Source organism: Bos grunniens, chromosome 1 (assembly GCF_055505025.1).
Source record: "Bos grunniens cultivar Pamir isolate PY7600 chromosome 1, Bosgru_T2T1.0, whole genome shotgun sequence".
In the NCBI taxonomy this organism is placed as follows: domain Eukaryota; kingdom Metazoa; phylum Chordata; class Mammalia; order Artiodactyla; family Bovidae; genus Bos; species Bos grunniens.
Genome location: NC_141165.1, coordinates 10,493,355 through 10,514,292, shown reverse-complemented (window position 1 = coordinate 10,514,292; position 20,938 = coordinate 10,493,355). Strand labels below are relative to the sequence as shown.

Here is a 20,938-nt window from a genome sequence, read left to right as displayed (position 1 = left end):
CCCCCCCAAAGAACAAGCGACTGGAAAGAAAGTGGAAAGCCTCCGGGCGGGGTTCCCCCGCGGGGCCCAGGTCGTTCGTGCCCCGCACCCACCTCCGGCTCCCCGGAAACGGCCCCCGGGCTCCGTTCCCCGCCCGCGCGCGCGCGCGCGCCAGCCGCCCCGGGAACTGAAGCCACCCCGGCTCTGCGCGCGGGCAGGAACATGCCCCCCGCTCCCGTCCCAGCGGCGCCGCGGGCATTTTCGCGGAGCTTAGAGGGGCCCCGGGTCACCCCCCCTCCTCCGCGCCACCGCCCGGCCGCGGGCACACACACTCCACGCGGAGCCCACAGGGTCCCTCCCTCGCGGGGAGGGCGCTCATCCACTACCCCCGTCGCCTGGCACGGAGCCCTCCACGTCGACTTCGCCCTGGGCGGGGGTCCTTCGCCCACCCCCGCCCCCGCCCCCTGGTGGGGGACTCTCCCTTCCCACCCCCCGCCTTGGTTCCCCCTGCCGACGCGCGATTTGGGGGTGCCGGAGCACTGCCGCCGCCGCCGCTCCGGCTTCCCCAGGGCTCCAGCGCCAAGGGGCCTGCCAGAGGCGGGGGCCGTGGCGGGCCAGCCCGCGGAGGCCTTTCTGGGCGCCGCGGCCGCTTCCCTCGCCCCAGGCCCGGAGAGGCCGGGCGGCTCGGCGCGGGCGCCAGGGGGCAGCAGGCGCCCGGCGGCCGGCCCGCGCGCCGGGGGAACGCCCCCGACGGCGCGGCTGTTGCTCAGTCCTTCTGGAGGCCTTTGGGTCTCCGGTAGGAACTTCAGCTGGGGTAAGCGAAAGGAGAAACGGCAGCCGGATCCTGCCTGCGCGGCCCGGTTCCGCCCCCGCCCCGCTATCCCAACGGCCGGGAGGGCGGCAGGGGAACCTTCGGGCAGAGGTCCCGGCTGTCCCGACCCGAGCGTATCGGGGTCTTTTTTTCCCGAAATCCCTTGGCCGTCCCACCATCTGCTGGTCCCAAGCCGTAGGGGCTGCGGGCGACCCGGGCGCCCTGCGGCCAGGCCCCCTCCTTCCGGCCCCGCATCTCGCCTGGTGCGCCCATCCCCTCGCTCCTCTCGCTCCAAAAAACCTGGGACATTCCGGAACTTCCAGTATTCAGCTGTATTTTGTTTAATGGGTCTGGGAGTTGAGGGGAGTCTCAGAAAACGCCCTTGTACTTTTCTTTAAAAGTGATTTGTGAAGAAGCCTCATTTCAGACATTGCAGGTGTAAAGACCCCCTCCCCTAACCGTCTTCTCTCCACCCGGGCCGAGCGATCCCACATACCGAGCAGTCCCCAGACAATCCCCCCCACCCCCGCCCCGCCACACACACACACCGTTTGCGCCGGAGCCCCGGGGCCACACAGTCTCTCTTCTGCGCCCGAGCTCGACGCTGCCCGCTCTAGAGGCGAGTTCGGGCCGAGTGAAATCTTTCTGCTTGGGCTCGAGTGTATTTCCTCAGGAGCCGATCGAGTGCATCCCCATAGACCCCCTAGGACCGGGTCTGGGGGGACTAAAGAGTGTGGTGGAGGCAAAAATGGGCTTTGCCTTCAAGGATGTAGCGGTCGAGGGGTGAGGGATTAGCCGCCTGCTCGGAAAGCTCAGAGAAAGCTCCTCTGGGGCTGCAACCGTTTGCCTGAAACCCTCAACCCTGCGAGGGGCCGCGGGCGCCCCACGCAACGCGGTCTTCCAGGTGGCAATCAGGTTTCCTTAGTAAGAGAAGAGGATTAGCGATAGATGCACCCGGTTCAGACGCTGTTTAGCTCAGAATCTCAACCAGTAAATCCCGAGTTCGAACTCCGACAAGGACAGTAGCAGGAAGGAAAGCTGCTGCTGATTTTATTTGAGTGGGGCCGCCGGGCGTTTGGGGTTCTCAGGACCTTGCGCAGGCTGTAACTGCGCTAACGGGGTGCAGGCTTGAAACCCAGCAATAAAACACACCGCCCCTCCTTATCGAGGAACTAAAATGAATGGAAAGCTGGCAGCCTGGGACTCAACTAAGGGGGTATCCCGAACCCCTTAATCTAAAGGGCTTTGTACAGATAGAGTATGGAGTTGAATGTACTCTTTTTCCACCAGGAGCGCTCATTTAAGCGGCGATATAGAATTTCCCTTCCCTTGCTTCTCTAACAGAAAAGGAAACATTTCTGTATACACTCGTAGTGTTCCCCTGGAATAATACTAATATTTGCTTTTGTCATAATACAGTGCAAAAATTACAACGAAGCAATACGTTGGGCGGATGGATGCTGTGTGACAGCTTCTTCCAAATTTGCTGCATGGGGGAATTTTCCAAAAGGCTCCTAGTTGATTGAATGAAACGTGAGTTTTCACAGTGAATTGAAAAATCAGTATTTGCTTAGCTGGAAGGGGAAAATAAAACAATTTCACTGGAAAACAGCTTGTTGACATGTTTTTTTCTACAACTTTAGGTAAATAATGATGGGAGTCTCAGAAAACATTTAAATATTACACATTTTTTACTCTTTCAAAACGCTCTCAAAAATAAGAATCTCAACCATTCTCTTAGAATCCCCTCTGTAATATATTTCTAAAATTACATTCCTAAAAATGTAACATTTCTAAAATAATTATTTCTGTTTTCAGTGACCATTTTAATGAAAATAAAAAGCAGAGAATGTATTTTTCTAGAGGTGGATCACATTAGTTGGTACTAATGGCACAGGAAATGAGAACAATTTTGATGGAGACTAACATACATGTAAATGTATGTATAATACAGATTGTCCGGGTTTTCAACATTGGAATTTAAATAATTAAACATCCCTTTCTCCCAGTAGATTTGAGATGATTTCACTTTTGAAATATAATTACTTTGGGGGACCAGATTCCTTCGTTTTTTCACTACATCCTTCCTCTGTGTGAATGTTTCCATGGGATTCTGTGGCTGAAATATGACTATTTCACTAACTTTGTAAATCAATTTACAACTCACAAGTAACAAACTGAGAAAGAATTTAAATTAATCTTTTTAAAAGTTAGGGATGCTTAGTAAGCATTTTGCTCATATAAATTTTACATTAGCACTGCTATAGCAAAAGTAATAAAGTTATAACACATAGAAGCCAAGCTTTTTTTTTTTTTTTTTTTAGAGAGAGTCATATAAAGTCATTTAATAACAGCACAATGCACCTGTGGTAAATGCTGTAGAACCAAGGGTATCATTTAAGATTTCATTGGAATGTTTTATATGTTTGACATTTACAATATGGAAAACAGCTTTTAAATATTTTTGAATCAGCAAAAAAAAATGTCTTGATTATTTGGGTTAATAGAGATACATGGATAAAATGTCATATATATGCGTATATGAATATGCATATAAAGAATATAATTTGGAATCTAACATACCGTGAACGTCTCTAGATGGATTCATTCCGTGAACACATTCTGAAAGAGTAGAAAATAGGAAAATAAAAATAATTGTGTGAATATATTGACAGCAAACACCAAATTTACTGAAGTTGATTAATTGTAATGGAACCAATGCCAGTGTGGAAACTAAATCCCCTCTCTCATTTTCTGGGGAGCTTGTTGCCTCTCACACTTTTTAGCACTGGAGATTTTTGTAGCATATTGTCCAGCTTTGGGTCAAAAATAACTTAAAACAGTAAATCATCATATAAAAAATGAACTGTTACATGTGCATGTGGTTTTTATGTGCCTTCTACCAGTGTCTCCCATCGCTAGCTAATACTAAGGTCTTTATCATTCATAGAATCACCTCTTTTAAGCTCTGTATGGGATGCAAATGTGATTTATTTCATGAATGTTAAAAATACATTTGGATAATGGAGGGATGGATCACAATTCAAAGTGAAAACCAAACCCAAAGGGGAAAGGTGGGGGGGTATAAATTAGGAGTTTGGGATTAACATATACACACTATAAGATACAAAATAGATAATCAATAGGGACCTACTGTATAGTGTATGGAACTCTAGTCAATATTCTGTAATAACCAATATGGGAAAAGAATCTGAAAAAGAATGGATATATGCGAATGTGTAACTGAATCACTTTGCTGTACACCTGAAACTAACACAACATTGTAAATCAACTATACACCAATGTAGAATAAAAATTAAAGTAAAAAAAATAATTGTTGATAGGTAAGGAAAAACAAACAACAACAAAAGCTCCCAAACCCTAACTTAATACAAAAACATTAAAAAATCTGGGACATACTAGAAGCTAAATGCAAAAAAGTAAAAATATGAATAGTTTTCAAAGTGATAAAAACAACAATTTGGAACATATCTTCTAAAAGAAACTAATAGACAAACATTATAATTATTTACTTCCAATGATGAGATATTTTAGAAATATTTTCTTCCCACTTGATTTCCTTTCTTTCCCTTTGCTAGGAGGGCAGATTGCTTATACTGAAAGCTTTCATTCTTAAAGTGACAGATGATATAAATTGTTAAAATAATTGTCATGATAATTTCCACATATGGATCACTTACTATATACTCCTGCATGTACAGTTACAGGTAAAGTCACAGGTAAATCCATTAAGTAAAGCCATATGAAGCTATTTCTCTTTCCCTTGAATATCTATGAATAATGTTCTGAATTTGAAATGATTTCATCAGCCTTGTTATGGATAATGGTCAGAACTGAATGATTAACATGGAGGAAACAGCATTTTTTCAAAGCCTTAAGATCTGAACATTTCAAATACTGCAGACCTAGAGCTTTCAACTCCACTGCACAATATTAGTATAATATTGCTTAAATAAAACCTTTAAGAAAGGAGGTAATTATTTCAGATTTCCAGATGCTGTTTAAATAGGCAGGAGAACAAGATTTTCAGCTCCTTAGTTTTATGGTTTTGCTAAGCAAAAAGGGCAACTTAAATAATAAGGGGTTCTGAAGGACTGCCCTGTGCTGAAAAATGAAAGGAATTAAGTATGTATAGTCTCAAAGGAGGCTTCCCTGGTGGCTCAGTGTTAAAGAATCCACCTGCCAATGCAGGAGACGTGGGTTCGATCCCTGGGTTAGGAAGATCCCCTGGAGAAGGAAATTGTAACCCACTAAAGTAGTCTTGCCTGGGAAATCCTGTGGACAGAAGGGCCTGACAGCTAGGTCCATAGGGTTGCAAAGAGTTGGACATGACTTAGCAACTAAACAACAAAAAAATTCTCAAAAGAGCCTTCTTAAAGACACATACACACAGAATTGTGTTTTACAAGTACATAAAATGACTCCATAAATTTTTTTTAAAAACAGAGCAGAGAAAGTGTTATTTGCACTAATAGTGAATGCTAAGGCAGAAAATAACAAATACACCCTGAAGTTAGCAAATTTAGTTTTAATAGGCATGGGGGTCAGGGGAAATTCACAGCAGTAAGATTGAGCAGACAGCTGAGTTTATGCTAAAGAGACTTAACAGAATTAACCACCCTGGAAATTCTCTCCTGAGACCCTGAGAAGCCTTTCCATGTCTGAGACTGAGAAATAGGAGAAGTAGAGTGGAAAGGCAAGTGTTTTGTCTACACACCTAATATTTCAGTGATTCTGAGAGAAGAGCCAAGATTTTTTTTTGGCAGAAGATTTTTTTGATTGGCAGAAGTGAGAGGATTTTGAAAGGTGTGCAGTGGTCTGTTGAGAGCTTTGTTTGTTTGTCCTGTGTCAGTAGCTTCAAGGAGACAGCATGCATCATTAAGTTGGGGGGTAAGAGGGGAGAGAGAGGAGGCGAGTGTCTATACCTGAAGTCACACCTGTAGGAATTTGAAATTATTTGCCCAAGGAGTTGTTAATGATGCTAGAACCTGAACTGTAAGAGAAGACAGGTCCTGGGTATTCACAACAGTGAGAGCTGACTTTGGCCAGTGTTCGCTTTCAGTCTCGCCATGGCTGCTGTATGCCAGGCCACGGCCAAAAAGCTTACCTTGCCCGATTTATTCCTTGCAACACCACCATTCCCATTCCCATTTTACAGACTAGAAACCTTACACTTGGAGAGTTTAGGAAATCTGCCTAAAGTTACTTCGCTCTTGATCTCTGTGGACACGCGCACATTCTCATCCCCACATCTGGGTCTACATACGTGATGAGCTATGTTTCTTTTTGACCACAACTATGTATTTTTATCAGTGTCCTTTTTAGCCTTCTGAATGATTAAACTCTGATCTCATCTTTGACTTTTATCCTCCCTTGTCTCAAGGTCTCTATCAGAAAATAGCCCTGAAATTCTTTGCTGAGCAGAATCACCAAGTATTTAGGATTCATATTCCGAGGTTATTTCCGGCCATCTACAAAGTTTGAGAGCGGGTCAAGGTCTCTTTGGCCAAGAAGTGGAAGCTGTGGAGTATCAAGCAGCTGATGAACACGTGTGTAAAGTCCAGGAAGCTGAAGGAAGGACGCACAGGGATTGACACCAGCTGGTGGGCTTTGAAAAGACCTGATTCTTGGTTAGAGATGATATTGATTTGACTCTTGGAGGTCATGTAGATTTTCACCAGGTGGTCAGTAAAGCTTGGGGGTGCCTGGGGGGTTGGGAGAGAAGCCTTTCCAAGCAGAAGGATGAGCATGAGAGAGGCACGGATGAAGTTATGACACAGACTCACAGAATAGTTGGGGCGTAAGTTGGGGATCAGGTTGGGGTGTGGCAGTTCGTAGGTGACAGTGCTGGCAGACACAAACACAGACAGGTCAGAGGCAGCTTACACAAGCTAAAGCAACCTGAACTTCAGTGTGAAGGCAGCGGGTTCTCTCAGAGCCTGGAAATCTGGGAAATAACACAATGGAGACGTATTTTAGGAGAATAAATCTATCAGAGGTGGATAGGTGAATTAGACAGAGTAAAGAAGGAGCAGATGAGCTATAACCTTGCCAAGCAAGACTCATGAGCATTTAGGTGAAAAAAATGGGGACACAAAAGGAGGGACTGAAGTGAGGGAGAGGGAGGGATCTTCCCTCATTTCCCGCCCACGTGCCATTAGGAGCAGTCAGGACCAATGATGATGGGTTGGAGGTGGACATCAGCAATCAGCTTGGAATGGACAGGACAAGATGCTGGTAGAATAAACAGGAGGAACCAGTGTTGTATAAGCTGCAAAGTTGGTGATAATTTGCTAGTTTGGCCGCAATAGGAAAGTAGCACACCAAGCACGCCTTCCCCTCCTCTTATTGTTTTGGGGAGACACCGCCTGCGTCCTTATGAGTCTCTGTTTCTGGGGTTCAGGGGCAGGAAGCCACATACCTAAGTCCCTGTTCTCCAAAAGTCCTGTCTGTGATAAGGCTGATAGTTTGACCTCTGTCTGCTCCGCTTGTTTGCTTGCCTCACAGTTGGTTCTGGATCACGGGAGGACAAGGGTGTCTTGTATTGGCCTCCGTCAAGCCAACCCTGTAACTGTCTCATTCTCTTCTGATTTCATCCTCAGCCCCACACAAACACATAACCACTAGGGTCTGAACACTTTGCCAGGGAGATTCCCTTCTCTTCAAATCCTAGACAGCCCTGTGTAAGCAATGTGCACCCCAAGCCTCTGGGGACCAGGTCAAGTGCAGATCCTGATTCAATAGGTTTGGGGGTGGGGTGGTGACTGAGGTCCTGTATTCCCAGCAGGCTCTCTGTGATGCCGCTGCTCCTGGTTCAAGGACCCCACTCAGAGCTGGCAAGGCCAGCTGCTCAGTATCCAGCAAAAACGGTGCCCAGCACCCACTAGACTGCAGTGTCGAAAAGGTGTTTGTAAACAAATTGCAAATCGACATGAAATCTCTCTCGGATTGGACTTTTGAAATGAATGTGATGGACTGAATGTCTGTGTCCACCCTGCCTCCAAACTCATATGTTGAAGCCCTAAACCCTAATGTGATGGTCTTAACAGGTGAGGCCTTTAGGAGGTCATCGGGTTTAAACGAGGTCATGTGGGTGGGGTGCTCACGATGGACTTAATGCCCTTGTAAGCAGAGACTGGAGCCTTTCTCTCTCCCTCTCCCTGTCATATAAGCACACAGCAAGAAGGCATCCAAGTATTAATACAAGCCAGGAAGAAAGTTCTCACCAGAATCCAACCATGCTGGCATTCTGATCACGGACCTCCAGCTGCCAGAACTGTAAGAAATAATTTTCTGTCATGTAAGCCGCCCAGTCGACAGTATTTTGTTACAGCAGCTGGAGTTGCCCAAGGCAATCATAATTATTGAAGCTCCCTTTGGTCAGGGCATCAAACCTCACACTAAAGTCTTTACGTGCATTATTCCATTTAGCTTTCTAGCAGTAAACAATCCACCACTATTCGCTTCATTTTACAGATGAAGAAACTGAGATGCAGTTATTGGCCAGTTTGCCCCTAGATTGTCAGTCATAGCCAGCCAATTCAACCACCTTGCAAGATTCACATCATGATGTCGTTGTCACTCAAACTTCTTTACTAGCTCTTGACAATTTGCCTTTACACTCTGTGGGCATCTCTCTTATTCTAGAGCAGCACTGTCCACTAGAAATGTAATATGAGCCATATATGTAATGTAACATGTTCTAATAACCACATGAAGAAAGTAAAGAGAAATGGGTGAAATTAATTTTAATAATAAATTTAACTTAGTATAGCCCAAACAATTTCAACATGTAATCAATATTAATGTCATTCATATTTTACATTATTTTTCTTTTAGTAAGTTTTCAAATTCCTCTATGTATTTTGCATTCACAGTGTATCTCAGTCCAGTCTAGCTGTGTTTAAAGCCCTCAAATGTCACAAGGCTAGTGGCTACTGTGTTAGACTGTGCAGTTCAAGGGTGACCACTCAAAACACAATTCCCTCTGAAGAGCAGTTTTGCTGCTATTCAGCTTGTGCTCAAGCGAGCCCTGTTTATAACCTGCTATTAGCAAAGGCCATTAAGTAATGCATCTTTTTGGACTCATATTTTCCCTCTGAGCTGTCCTGAAGTGAAGTTCAGGATTTTATTACAGCATCACTTGATTGGCTGTATCATAAGGACACACATATACACGGTGAAAACTACTAAGCTGCGAAGGTTAAGGGCCGCTGTCATCGCCACTAATGCATTTTCACAGCCATGGATGAGCTACAGGTCTACCTCACACGCATTGCTTGTTTCCACTTAAAGTTTAGCAGCCACTGATGGCACAGCCTATACAATATGCTTTGGCTTCTTCGACTCTGAAAGAATACTACTAAAGAATCTCTTGACCCTTTCTTTTCCAACACCCTTGTATTCTATGAAATTCGTACAGGCAACATGTATTAGAACAAGAGGTTTTATGTTTACCAGCCCATGACTTCAAAACAGAACTGCAAAGTGATTGAGGGATATTCTCAAATAGTGGCTGAGTGCTGAAGAATCAATGCTTTCAAAATGTAGTGCTGGAGAAGACTCTTGAGAGTCCCTTGGACTGCAAGGAGATCAAACCAGTCAATCCTAAAGGAAATCAACCCTGAATATTCATTGGAAGGACTGACGCTGAAGCTCCAATGTTTTGGCCACATGATGGGAAGAGCTGACTCATTGGAAAAGACCCTGATGCTGGGAAAGATTGAAGGCAAAAGGAGAAGGGAGCAGAAAAGAATGAGATGGTTAGATGGCATCACCAACTCAATGGACATGAGTTTGAGCAAACTCTGGGAGATAGTGGAGGACAGGGAAGCTTGGCGTGCTACAGTCCGTGGGGTCGCAAAGAGTTAGACATGACTTTGTGACTGAACAACAGCAAATAAACAGGTTTATTTTGAAATACTGCATATAGATTTTAAAACAAAACAAAACCACCCAAGATATCAATTTGGAAGCCATCTTCCAGTTTAAATAATGAGTTCCCATCAGTGGTGAGTAAGTTCCTGGCCTCAGTTATGTTTTTCTTCTAGTTCTCAGAAGCAACAACAAAGAAGAAATATGGAGCCAGGTTTGTAACAGAAAATACAGGTCTTGCCTCGTTGCTTTGGTTCCTTGGGGGCTGTTGGAATCTTTGAAGGTCTAAGCATCTCTTAAGAGCCAGCACCCCTGGTTTCCACCCCGTGGTGTTGCGGGTTGGACGGGACCTCAGTCTCCCACACTCTCTTTGCTCTTGCTATTCAGTCGCTCAGTCGTGTTCCATTCTTTGTTGACCCTGCGGACTGCTGCACACCAGGCTTCCCTGTCCTTCACTATCATTTTCTTTGGCTCTTTTAATGAAAGGCTGAGAAACCAGTTGTGACATATAAAATTAGTTTTCGGAGTGATTTCCCCCATCCAAGCACTATGGAAAGTACCCAAGTGTCTAGGAGCTTCTCAAAGTCCACTGCTCTTGAGAAACACACTTGAGTGTACACACTTTTCTATGGCTTCGAGTCCCCTAACTGGGAAATGTTACAGCAGCCAAGTTTTCTAGCAGATCACAGAAGTAGCTTCTATTAAAAAATACATTGCTTCTAGAGTCTGCTTTAGACATTTTAATTAATATATTTAAAACCATTTCTGCCACTATGAATTAGAAACAAAATACAAATTTTCTACAAATTTATGGTTACTAGGGGAAGGGGTAGGGGAAGAAATAAATTGGAGATTGGGATTGATATATACACATTACTAAATATTAAATAACTTGTTGTATCGCACAGGAAACTCTACTCAATACTCTGTAATGACCTATACTGGAAAAGAATCTAAAAAAAGAGTGGATTTTTAAAAAATACCTGATTCAGTTTTCTGTATACCTGAAACTAACACATTATAAATCAACTATACTCCAATAAAAGTAAAATAAAAACAAAAAAAAGAACCCCCAAAGAAACTAAAAAGAAACAAAGCACAAGTTTCCCAAGTTGAGGAAAGAAAAATAAATGAGAAGGTCTGAATGAATATTTAGGAATTTCAGTTATCATTTCCTAGGGTTCCTTCAACAGGGAACTCTCCTCCCCAAAGCAAGCACTTTATTTTATTCTTTGTGTTTATAATTTATCTTTACTCTCTCACTGGGGCAGATATGACAAGGGAAGGTCTGACTCTTTTCCTTCTGCATCATCTATGTTTAAAAATAGCTAGGTGAGTCAGTTTGGTTCTTGAACTGCTCGACACAGGGAGGAGGGTTGGGGGTTAACTGTAGGTCTGTTTGATTAGTCCCTTTGTGCTGGCCTCAGTTTCCTCCTCTGAAAAATGAGAGCCGTGGACAAGCTTTTCCAGTTTTGTATTTAAGTGCCACTTGGAACTGTGAGGAATTGACCTGGTCTGATACTGAATGAGGTCAGCATATGGCTGGAGTGAACTTGGATGTTGAGTGGGGAGGGGAAAGAAAAGAAAAAGGAAAACATAGGATCAACTCAAGACAAGACATTTTAAGAATGTTACCAGTTTACATAGGGTTCCTCCAACTGCACATATGTCTTTTCTATTCATGCAAGCAGGCCTGAGAAGCTGTGATTTAAATACACACACAAATAACTTTGAGATTCTGCATTTTCTGGAAAATAACAGAAATACATTGCTGTTCTGTACTATATTTTACATAGGGCTGAGATCAGAGAGGCACTAGCAGTAAAGAACCCTCCTGCCAATTCAGGAGACACAAGAGACTAGAATTCAATCCCTGGTTTGGGAAGATCCCCTGGAAGAGGGCATGGCAACCCAGGACTCTTGCCTGGAGAATCCCATGGACAGAGGAGCCTGGTAGGCTACAGTCGATGGGGGTCTCAAAGAATTGGATAAATTAAAAGACGCTTACTCCTTGGAAGCAAAGTTATGACCAACCTAGATAGCATATTCAAAAGCAGAGACATTACTTTGCCAACAAAGGTCCATCTAGTCAAGGCTATGGCTTTTCCAGCGGTCATGTATGGATGTGAGAGTTGGACTGTGAAGAAAGCTGAGCGCTGAAGAATTGATGCTTTTCAACTGTGGTGTTGGAGAAGACTCTTGAGAGTCCCTTGGACTGCAAGGAGATCCAACCAGTCCATTCTGAAGGAGATCAGCCCTGGGATTTCTTTGGAAGGAATGATGCTATAGCTGAAACTGCAGTACTTTGGCCACCTCATGCGAAGAGTTGACTCATTGGAAAAGATTTTGATGCTGGGAGGGATTGGGGGCAGGAGGAGAAGGGGACAACAGAGGATGAGATGGCTGGATGGCATCGCTGACTCGATGGATGTGAGTCTGAGTGAACTCTGGGAGTTCGTGATGGACAGGGAGGCCTGGCGTGCTGCGATTCATGGGGTCGCAAAGAGCGACTGAACTGAACTGAACTGAACTGAAAGCAATGCAGCATGAGATTAGAGAGAAGTAGATATTTACTCGTAAATATTACCTATAATTTATTACCACAATTATTTAAAAATATTAAAATTCATCCTTTTTACTAATTCTGTTTCTCTATGTCAACCCAACTAGTGAGGTTTCACTCTATAAAACATAATATGCATATATAACATACTTTAATTCGTTTAGAATAAATAACTACAAAGTTCCTCATCATTATTATTACAACTGTGCATCAAATTGGAGCTTTTTTCCAATTGAAATAAAAATTTTTCTATCTGTTATCCCATGTAGACTGCAGAGAAATTTCTCCAAATATAGCAGAACTTTCTAAGAAGAGAATGTAAAGGCCTGAAATAAACCGTGGGTGCTGACTCCCAATCTATCCTGAACATGGAAATCTACCTAAGAATCGAGAGTAAGCAGTGATATTTAAAATGGATAACCAACAAGGACCTACTGTTTAGTACGGGAAATTCTGCCTAATGCTGTGTGCCAGTCTGGATGGGAGGGGAGTTGGGGGAGAAAGGATACGCGTATATGTATGGCTGAGTCCCTTCACTGGTCACCTGAAACTATCACAGCATTGTTTGTTAATCAACTATACCCCAATACAAAAGTTTTTTTTTTCTAAGTTTAAGAATTTTTTTCCTTCTTTATAAAGTTTTTTTTTTTTTTAAATTGAAGTATAGTTGATTTTTGAGGCTTCCCTGATAGCTCAGTTGGTAAAGAATTGCCTGCAATTTGATCCCTGGGTTGGGAAGATCCCCTGGAGAAGGGAAAGGCTACCCCGTATTCTGAAGAATTCCATGGACTGTACAGTCCAAAGAGTGTCGCAAAGAGTCGGACACGACTGAGAGACTTTCACTTCACTTTCACTTCATAGTTGATTTATTCTATTAATTCCAGGTGTATTAAGTTGTTTTTAATTATGTTTTCCCAATGAAGTATCATTTTATAATTAAAAATAAATAATATTCTTTATAAAAAGAGTGAAGGAATTGCTGAGATAGCTGTGATAGATTCATTTTATTGATCAATTAAATTCTAAATTGCCAAATGTTGATTTTAGACTGTTTTTCCAGGAACTCAAAATGAATCTTTTTGTATTAATCCTTCAGATTTGAAAAACAGAATTTTGAATAGAATAAGGGATTAAAAAACTATCATTATCCTACTTGCTGTGAGGTCATGGAATTATATGACACAAAAAAACTTGAAAATTTCATGTTGTAGTACGCAATAAAAAAGACCTAAAAGAATCAGCAACAATGAAAGCAATCATTCTACGAAACTACATTTTCTAAGTTTCATAAAAATCTTAAGATCTGCATTGTAATGTTTACATTTTTTAGATTACGGTAATACTATTAAATAATATTATGTAATCGATGTTCTAGTAATAATCACATTTCTATGGATAATGCTCCAATGATTGAAGTAAGATAATAACAATTCTGTTAACAACTGATAAGGACATATTGTATGACACATGGAACACAGTCAGTATTTTATAATAACTATAAATGGAATATAACCTTTTAAAAACTGTAAATAACTGGATTGTACACCTGTAACATACATATTGTACAGCAACTGTATGTCAATTAAAAATTTGTTTTAATTAAAGAAAACAATTTTGGGGAAGATTTTTTAGGAAACATATTGTCTATTTCTCAATCAAACAACGGTCAAGTCAGATTTAAACTTAAGGATAGGATTGTCTTGGACTTCCTTAGAAAAATGCTATGCACGCACGCTCAGTCATGTCCAACTCTTTGTGACTCCATGGACCGTAGCCCACCAGGCTCCTCTGTCCATGGGATTTCCCAGGCAAGATTCCTGGAGTGGGTTGCCATTTCCTATTCCAGGGGATCGTCTCAACCAGGGATTGAACCCAAGACTTTTGCGCCCCTTGGGTTCCCTGCATTGACAGGCAGATTCTTTACCACTGAGCTACCTGGGAAGCCTGAAAAATGCTATAATTTAAACCTGCTCACAAAAATGAAACAAATTTTGCTATCTTTTTTAAAATAATAATGGTGCTAATTCTAGAGAGTTCACCTCTTCTTAAAAGGTAGAGTGGAAGAATAAAATAATCTTTAATGAAATTACAGCTGAAAAATAGCTATTATCTGTTAGCTAATTGCCAATTTGTACTTCTATGTTCAATGAAAGCAATCTACAGAGATCATCCAAAACTTATTAGAAGTGATTAAATACATAAACTCCAAGACTTTTTTGTCATACAGTTTTGCAGAATTGGTAGTTTTGTTTTTTTGTTTTTTTTAATAGCAAGAGCAAAGGAACAGATGACAGTCCAAATATGATGACAAATAAACCCCCAGAATGAACTCAGGTTCTTTTCTAGTTGAACTACTGATTTGGAAGTTCACTAATGTTTCACAACTACAAAACAAGTAATTCTTATTTCTCTTGACGCGTTAACAATGCCAATTCCATGAATATACTCAGCCTAAGGGGAATTTCACAAGTATTATTGGGAAATAAAGTACTCCAGGGTAAGTTTGAAAAGGGGCATGTAGTAAGTATTTATATAAAAGTGGATTTGAATAATTTTTTAAAAGCATTCAATTATAAGATGTTCTTTAATTGTCAAGTTCTCCATTTAGGAAGCATCTCCCTTTTTTTTTTTTTTTTTTTGAGGAAAACTATCCCAGATCAAGGCTATTTCCTTACCACTTATGGAATGGGAAATATTTATTAAGCTAAGAACTCTCTTTTGCTGAAGACATGAGGTAATGACATGGACTTCTAAGGAGGAAAGAAGAACCTTTACCCAGTGTACCAGTGAGGGGTCTCCTTTGCGCCTGCAGACACCACGATGAGTTGTCACCTGCGCTGACTCCAGGTTTAGCACAGCCTGAAGGGAGAGTGTCCAGAAGCTGCCTAGTGACCTCAGTGCAGGAGACCTGAGCAGACAGACCCCTCCTCTGGATCCACACACCGTTCTAGAGATCACGATTCGATACTGGCACATTAAACAATGACATGAAGTCAGGTTTTCCCCCTCACTAACCACGCTCGCAGGAGAATTCATTTCTTTTCTTTTTGCCTCAGGCATCTGTAGGCTAGCAATTTTTATTCTGTTACTGAAATGATTTTCCCCCATCCTTCCCAATTAGAGTGGAAATGGATGAAGACATCAGGTTAACCCCTTGCTTACCAGGAATGAGACGGGAACTCACATGGAAGCTTTCTTTTCACTTTTGTATATGATTTATTTTTCTAATTATGGTAAATGATGGTTCAATTAATCATACTATCTCCCAAAGACACTCCTTTAGCAAAAATGTGATAATGCCTTAAGGTAAAGCAGGAAAAAAAAACCCAAACAAAACAAAAGACCCCAAAACAAAACCTAAACTTCTTTTATGAGAATGTTGTTGTTATTTATCATCTTTATGTGTTCTAGAATTCTTATGAATAAAACTAGATATAAATTCGGATACACCCTAAGAAGTTATAGCAATAAATGCACACTTCTTCCCTGTATTACAGAGAATAGATACAGTAAAAGTGGAATTTTTTTTTGTTTGTTTATCCTAAGGTTGAAATATCTGGAGCTAAACAAGAGAAGTGTGGATAAATATCTAGAAGCATCTGAGATACCTGAAACTTATTAGGTAATCTCTCCCCTTCACAAATCTAAGAATAAAAACTTCTACAGAAAAATATCTTCTCTTTGTTGATCTTTAAAATTTTGGCATGTTGAAATCCAAAGTACATAGACCTCAAATAACTCCTCAGCAGAAACCTATGAAACAAAAGTCTTTTCTCTGCTGAATGTCTGTTTGTTTCACTTTCAACAGAAGATAAAGGAGCATTTCTGATGTGTGTTATAAATCAGCAATCCCTCAAAAAGCGAACTCCCCATGGGACAAATTTTTGGATCTTTAAAAGCAAATATAATTTTTTTTATTTTTTTAAGGAAAACTAATATATAAGTGTTTATATTGACTTAATAGGTCAAATAAATAATTGATCATATCGGGAACAACCTGCAGTAGCTCAGAACACACAATGACATTGGATTTTGGCTACGCTAGGTTTTAACAGGCTTGGGGGATTCATTTACCTGAAGACTAGAGACTAGGTGACTTGACCTCTGGGGATTCCTCGTGTTACTTGTCTCTGAGAACAGAGAAAGCTGTAGAATTGATTCATCAAATCTGAAAGCTTTCTTTACGCTAGTGGATGAATAAGAATGATCGGTAACGTTCATTCAGAGCTGGAGCTGCTCTGAGGCCCAGGCAATGGGACAAGGGCTACCCAGGCCTTGTTGCTGTTGTTCAGTCGCTAAGTTATATCTGACTCTGTGTGACCCTGTGGACTACTGCAGGACACCAGGCTTCCCTCTCCCTCACTTTCTCCTAGAGTTTGCTCAAACTCATATCCTTCGGGGCTTCCCAGGTGGCGTTAGTGGTAAAGAACCCTCCTGACAACGCAGGAGACATAAGAGATGCAGGTTCAATCCTTGGGTCTGGAAGGTCCCCTGGAGGAGGGGATGGCAACCCACTCCAGTATTCTTGCCTGGAGAATCCCCATGGACAGAGGAGCCTGGTGGGCTACAGCCCATAGGGTCATAAAGAGTTGGACACGACTGAAATGACTTAGTACGCATGCGTGTCCATTGATGCGTTATCTCATTTAATTCTCTCCGTGATCTTACTAAGTTTGGAACTCTTATCTCCTTAAGTCTAAAGAGGTTAAAGAGCGGGCTCTCAGCCTAAGCAAGAACTTGACTGGCTGAACTGAGAAATCAGTCTTTGAATTGTGTGTGTTTTTAATAAACTTTTCCTCTTCGTGTTTCTCACCGAAGAAGTTTCGTAGACAGGGACTTTCCAGAAGGACAGCCTTTGCTTCCGCCAGGCTGCCCATCCCCAGTTCAAGGGCGTGTGGAAGCAGGTCCCCTCGAGGAATGTGACACCAAGAACTGAGCTGCTTCCGAAGCCCTGAACCCAGAGAGATGGATTAATATTTCAACGGCTTATTCTAGAATGGTACTTAAGGATGAGAGCCCATCTCAATTTGGGTTTGAGCCCAGGGCCTTACGGTTTAAATATAAAATGCATTAAAACCCTTTATTTAGACAGCCGGATGCCATTTTTAGGGAGCAGCCCCGGTTCTCCTTCTGACTTTGTTGGGAGTACAAAGCAAATAGGTGTCTCAGGGTTGTCATTAGTATTCATTATTTATTAGGACTTGATGGTGTACTCATAGCCTGGAGGGTCATGATCTGCCTGCACTGGAAGGCTTGACCCTAAGGACAGTGCTTCCCTGGTGTACAGGCTTGGGGGGTGGGGGCACTCTCGACAGAGCAAGAAAATCAGAACAGGAGGAAAACTCACAGCACCACCGGGGAGGGGTCAGGAACTCAGCTGTACGTCTCTGACTTAGAAAGCAGCAGAAAGACATTGCCTTCTGAAAAGCTTCTTAACCGTGACTTCAAAATCATAGATTGTGACCCATTCGATGATTTCAAATGAAACAATAATAATAACAACCACAAAAGGCTTCCCTGGTGGCTCAGATGGTCAAGAATCTGCCTGCAAGGTGAAAAATCCTTGGGTCAGGAAGATCCCCTGGAGAAAGAAATGGCAACCCACTCCAGTATTCTTGCCTGGAGAATTTCATGGACAGAGGAGCCTGGTGGGCTACAGTCCATGGAGTCACAAAGAGTCGGACACAACTCTAATAACTACTGTTACTATTATACATATGCAAGAAAGAGAAGCAAAAGAAATAGAAGGAGATAAATTAAAGAGCACTTCACAAGTAGTCAGAACAAGTATTGTTTCCTGGCCCTTTTTTCAATTGCTAGAACCATCTCTTGAGTCATGTGGTGGTGGTTTAGTCTTCAAGTTGTGTCCAACTCTTTGCAACCCAATAGAATGTGTAGCTCCTCTGTCCATGGAATTTTTACCTGCAACCTACTTCCTGTGGTCACTTGCAATTCAAAACTGTTTGAAAGCTTCTGGCCTAAAATGTCTTTTTTCCTTGATACTTATTTTGTTAAAGTGACTCAGAGGGGGAGCCTGTATGAGTCTCTGTGGGTCCCCTAACCTGGCTGTGCCTCTGTTACCATCCTGGCCAAGTCTAGAGCGTCTGCCACTGGCAGAAGGTTTATAGAGAAGATCCCTCTCAACCATCACTACTGAAGCACTTGGAAAAACCAGACATGATCATCAGAAGTCAAAGATTATTATAAAACAAATCAGAGGGAAACTGTTTTGAAGGCCACTTTTCCATGGAATGGCCTCTGATCATTTTGAGAGGTGAAGAGAGTCTGAGCAAATATTTTGTACAATCTATTCATTGAACTGTAGTGCTGGAGAAGACTCTTGAGAGTCCCTTGGACTTCAAGGAGATCCAACCAGTCAATCCTGGAGGAAATCAATCCAGCTATTCACTGGAAGGACCGAGGCTGAAGCTGAAGCTCCAATACCTTGGTCACGTGATGCAAAGAGCTGACTCATTGGAAAGGACCCTGATACTGGGAAAGATTGAGGGTAGAAGGAGAAAGGGGTGACAGAGGATGAGACAGTTGGATGGCATCATCAACACAGTGAACATGGGTTTGAGCAAACTGGGAGAGATAGTGAAGTACAGGGAAGCCTGGTGTGCTATGGTTTATGGGGTCGCAAAGAGTCCAACACAACTTAGTGACTGAACAACAAAGAACAATTCATTCTATATAGAGAAAAAAGGCTCCAAACAATGAGTGGTTTTTCCCAAATCCCCTAATAGTGACCCATCTGGGACCTCTGAACCTGTGAATTAATGTCCTGTCCCCAAACCTGCTACTGTTTCAATAGCCTTGCTCTTACTCCTTTTAAAACAGGGATAGTCTTGTGAAATTTTATTTACAGAAAATTTACAGCTCACGAGAAAGTAAATTGATTTCTTCCCTTTCGAAGTGGTTTCCTGATTGCAATCACATAAACTAAACTCCAGTTCCTGGAGAAATTGAAGGGACTGAGTAATAAATCTCCAAGGTGAGATACTGAGAACCTTTGGGAAATCTCAAGAAATAATGAAATAAGATGCGAAAAAGGAATATGACTCAACTCCTACCTGAAATGTCAATCAGGAAGAGATTTTTAAAATTGCGTTGGAAAGGCAGACGAGAGAACGTCTCTTTTCTCTCTTTGCTCGTCTAAACTGAAAGTAGTGAACCAAAAACATGTCACCCCAAAATGTCCCATTTGTCTTTCCAGCAGGGGGAAAATGTGCTATAGAACAAAAGACTTGGATGATACAGCAAGGTCGTTGCTCAATGCTATGTTGTAACACTACTTTAACTGTCACTGAGGGCCAGGATGGCAAATATTGCATCAACTCCTCGGCAAGGTGTTTCCTGGGCTTTGCAGACAGGGTTGCTCAGGGGCGGTGCAAGCTATTCTTGTGGAGGCCAGATAAAGCCTTGTGCTCTGGGCCACTATCTCTCAGTGCTGAGGCTGTAGATAACGCAGTTTCACACCCGCTGCCCAAGTCCTGCTTTCCCAATTTGTAAGTCTTTATTGCTAAAGTCTTTTGTGTGTGTTTTATCAGACACATTTTATCATCCTTCTCCAAACGCCCTTTGTCAAAGTCAGCCTTTGAACTTCTTTTGCATATACGTCGAATGTGACCAATGATGCAGTATATGTAAAGGCTTATCTTCTAATTCTAAAGAAAGAGGAACAGAGTCATTGATCTTTCTGCTATAATAGACTTTTGAGGGGCCAGTGTGTGTGTGTGTGTGTGTGTGTGTTTGCACAAGTGGGCATGGGTGCTGCAGGGACAGGAGGTATAATTTTGTTATCTATCTTTTTAGATATTATGCAACAGATTACTCAAAGCAAATCATTTGTCTTTTGGCTTCTGAACAAATTAAACCTAAACATTCAGTTCAGTTCAGTCGCTCAGTCGTGTTGGACTCTTTGCGACCCCATGAATCGCAGCATGCCAGGCCTCCCTGACAATCACCAACTCCCGGAGTTCACCCAGACTCATGTCCATCGAGTCAGTGATGCCATCCAGCCATCTCATCCTCTGTCGTCCCCTTCTCCTCCTGCCCCCAATCCCTCCCAGCATCACAGTCTTTTCCAATGAGTCAACTCTTCACATGAGGTGGCCAAAGTACTGGAGTTTCAGCTTTAGCATCATTCCCTCCAGAGAAATCCCAGGGCTGATCTCCTTCAGAATGGACTGGTTGGATCTCCTTGCAGTCCCAGGGACTCTCAAGAGTCTTCTCCAACACCACAGATCAAAAGCATCAATTCTTCGGCGCTCAGCCTTATTCACAGTTCAACGCTCGCATCCAAACATGACCACAGGAAAAACCATAGCCTTGACTAGATGGACCTTTGTTGGCAAAGTAATGTCTCTGTTTTTGAATATGCTGTCTAGGTTGGTCATAACTTTCCTTCCAAGGAGTAAGCGTCTTTTAATTTCATGGCTGCAGTCACCATCTGCAGTGATTTTGGAGCCCAAAAAAATAAAGTCTGACACTGTTTCCACTGTTTCCCCATCTATTTCCCATAAAGTGATGGGACCAGATGCCATTATCTTCATTTTCTGAATGTTGAGCTTTAAGTCAACTTTTTCACTCTCCTCTTTCACTTTCATCAAGAGGCTTTTGAGTTCCTCTTCACTTTCTGCCATAAGGGTGTTGTCATCTGCGTATCTGAGGTTATTGATATTTCTCCC

At 42.5% G+C, this 20,938-nt stretch overlaps 1 protein-coding gene across 5 annotated transcripts in view; it reads right to left on the bottom strand.

Moving 5' to 3' along the window:
• Window positions 1-20,938, bottom strand: part of RUNX1 (RUNX family transcription factor 1) — a 269,894-nt gene that overhangs the window by 97,629 nt on the left and 151,327 nt on the right. For 3 of the 5 annotated variants that reach the window (XM_086416556.1, XM_086416572.1, XM_086416586.1), the window contains exon 3: window positions 3,374-3,412. The exons of the other annotated variants lie outside the window; for them this stretch is intronic. In XM_086416556.1, coding sequence (XP_086272682.1) covers window positions 3,374-3,412 — 39 coding nt within the window. The remainder of the gene's footprint in view (window positions 1-3,373; window positions 3,413-20,938) is intronic. 5 annotated transcript variants of the gene reach the window in all.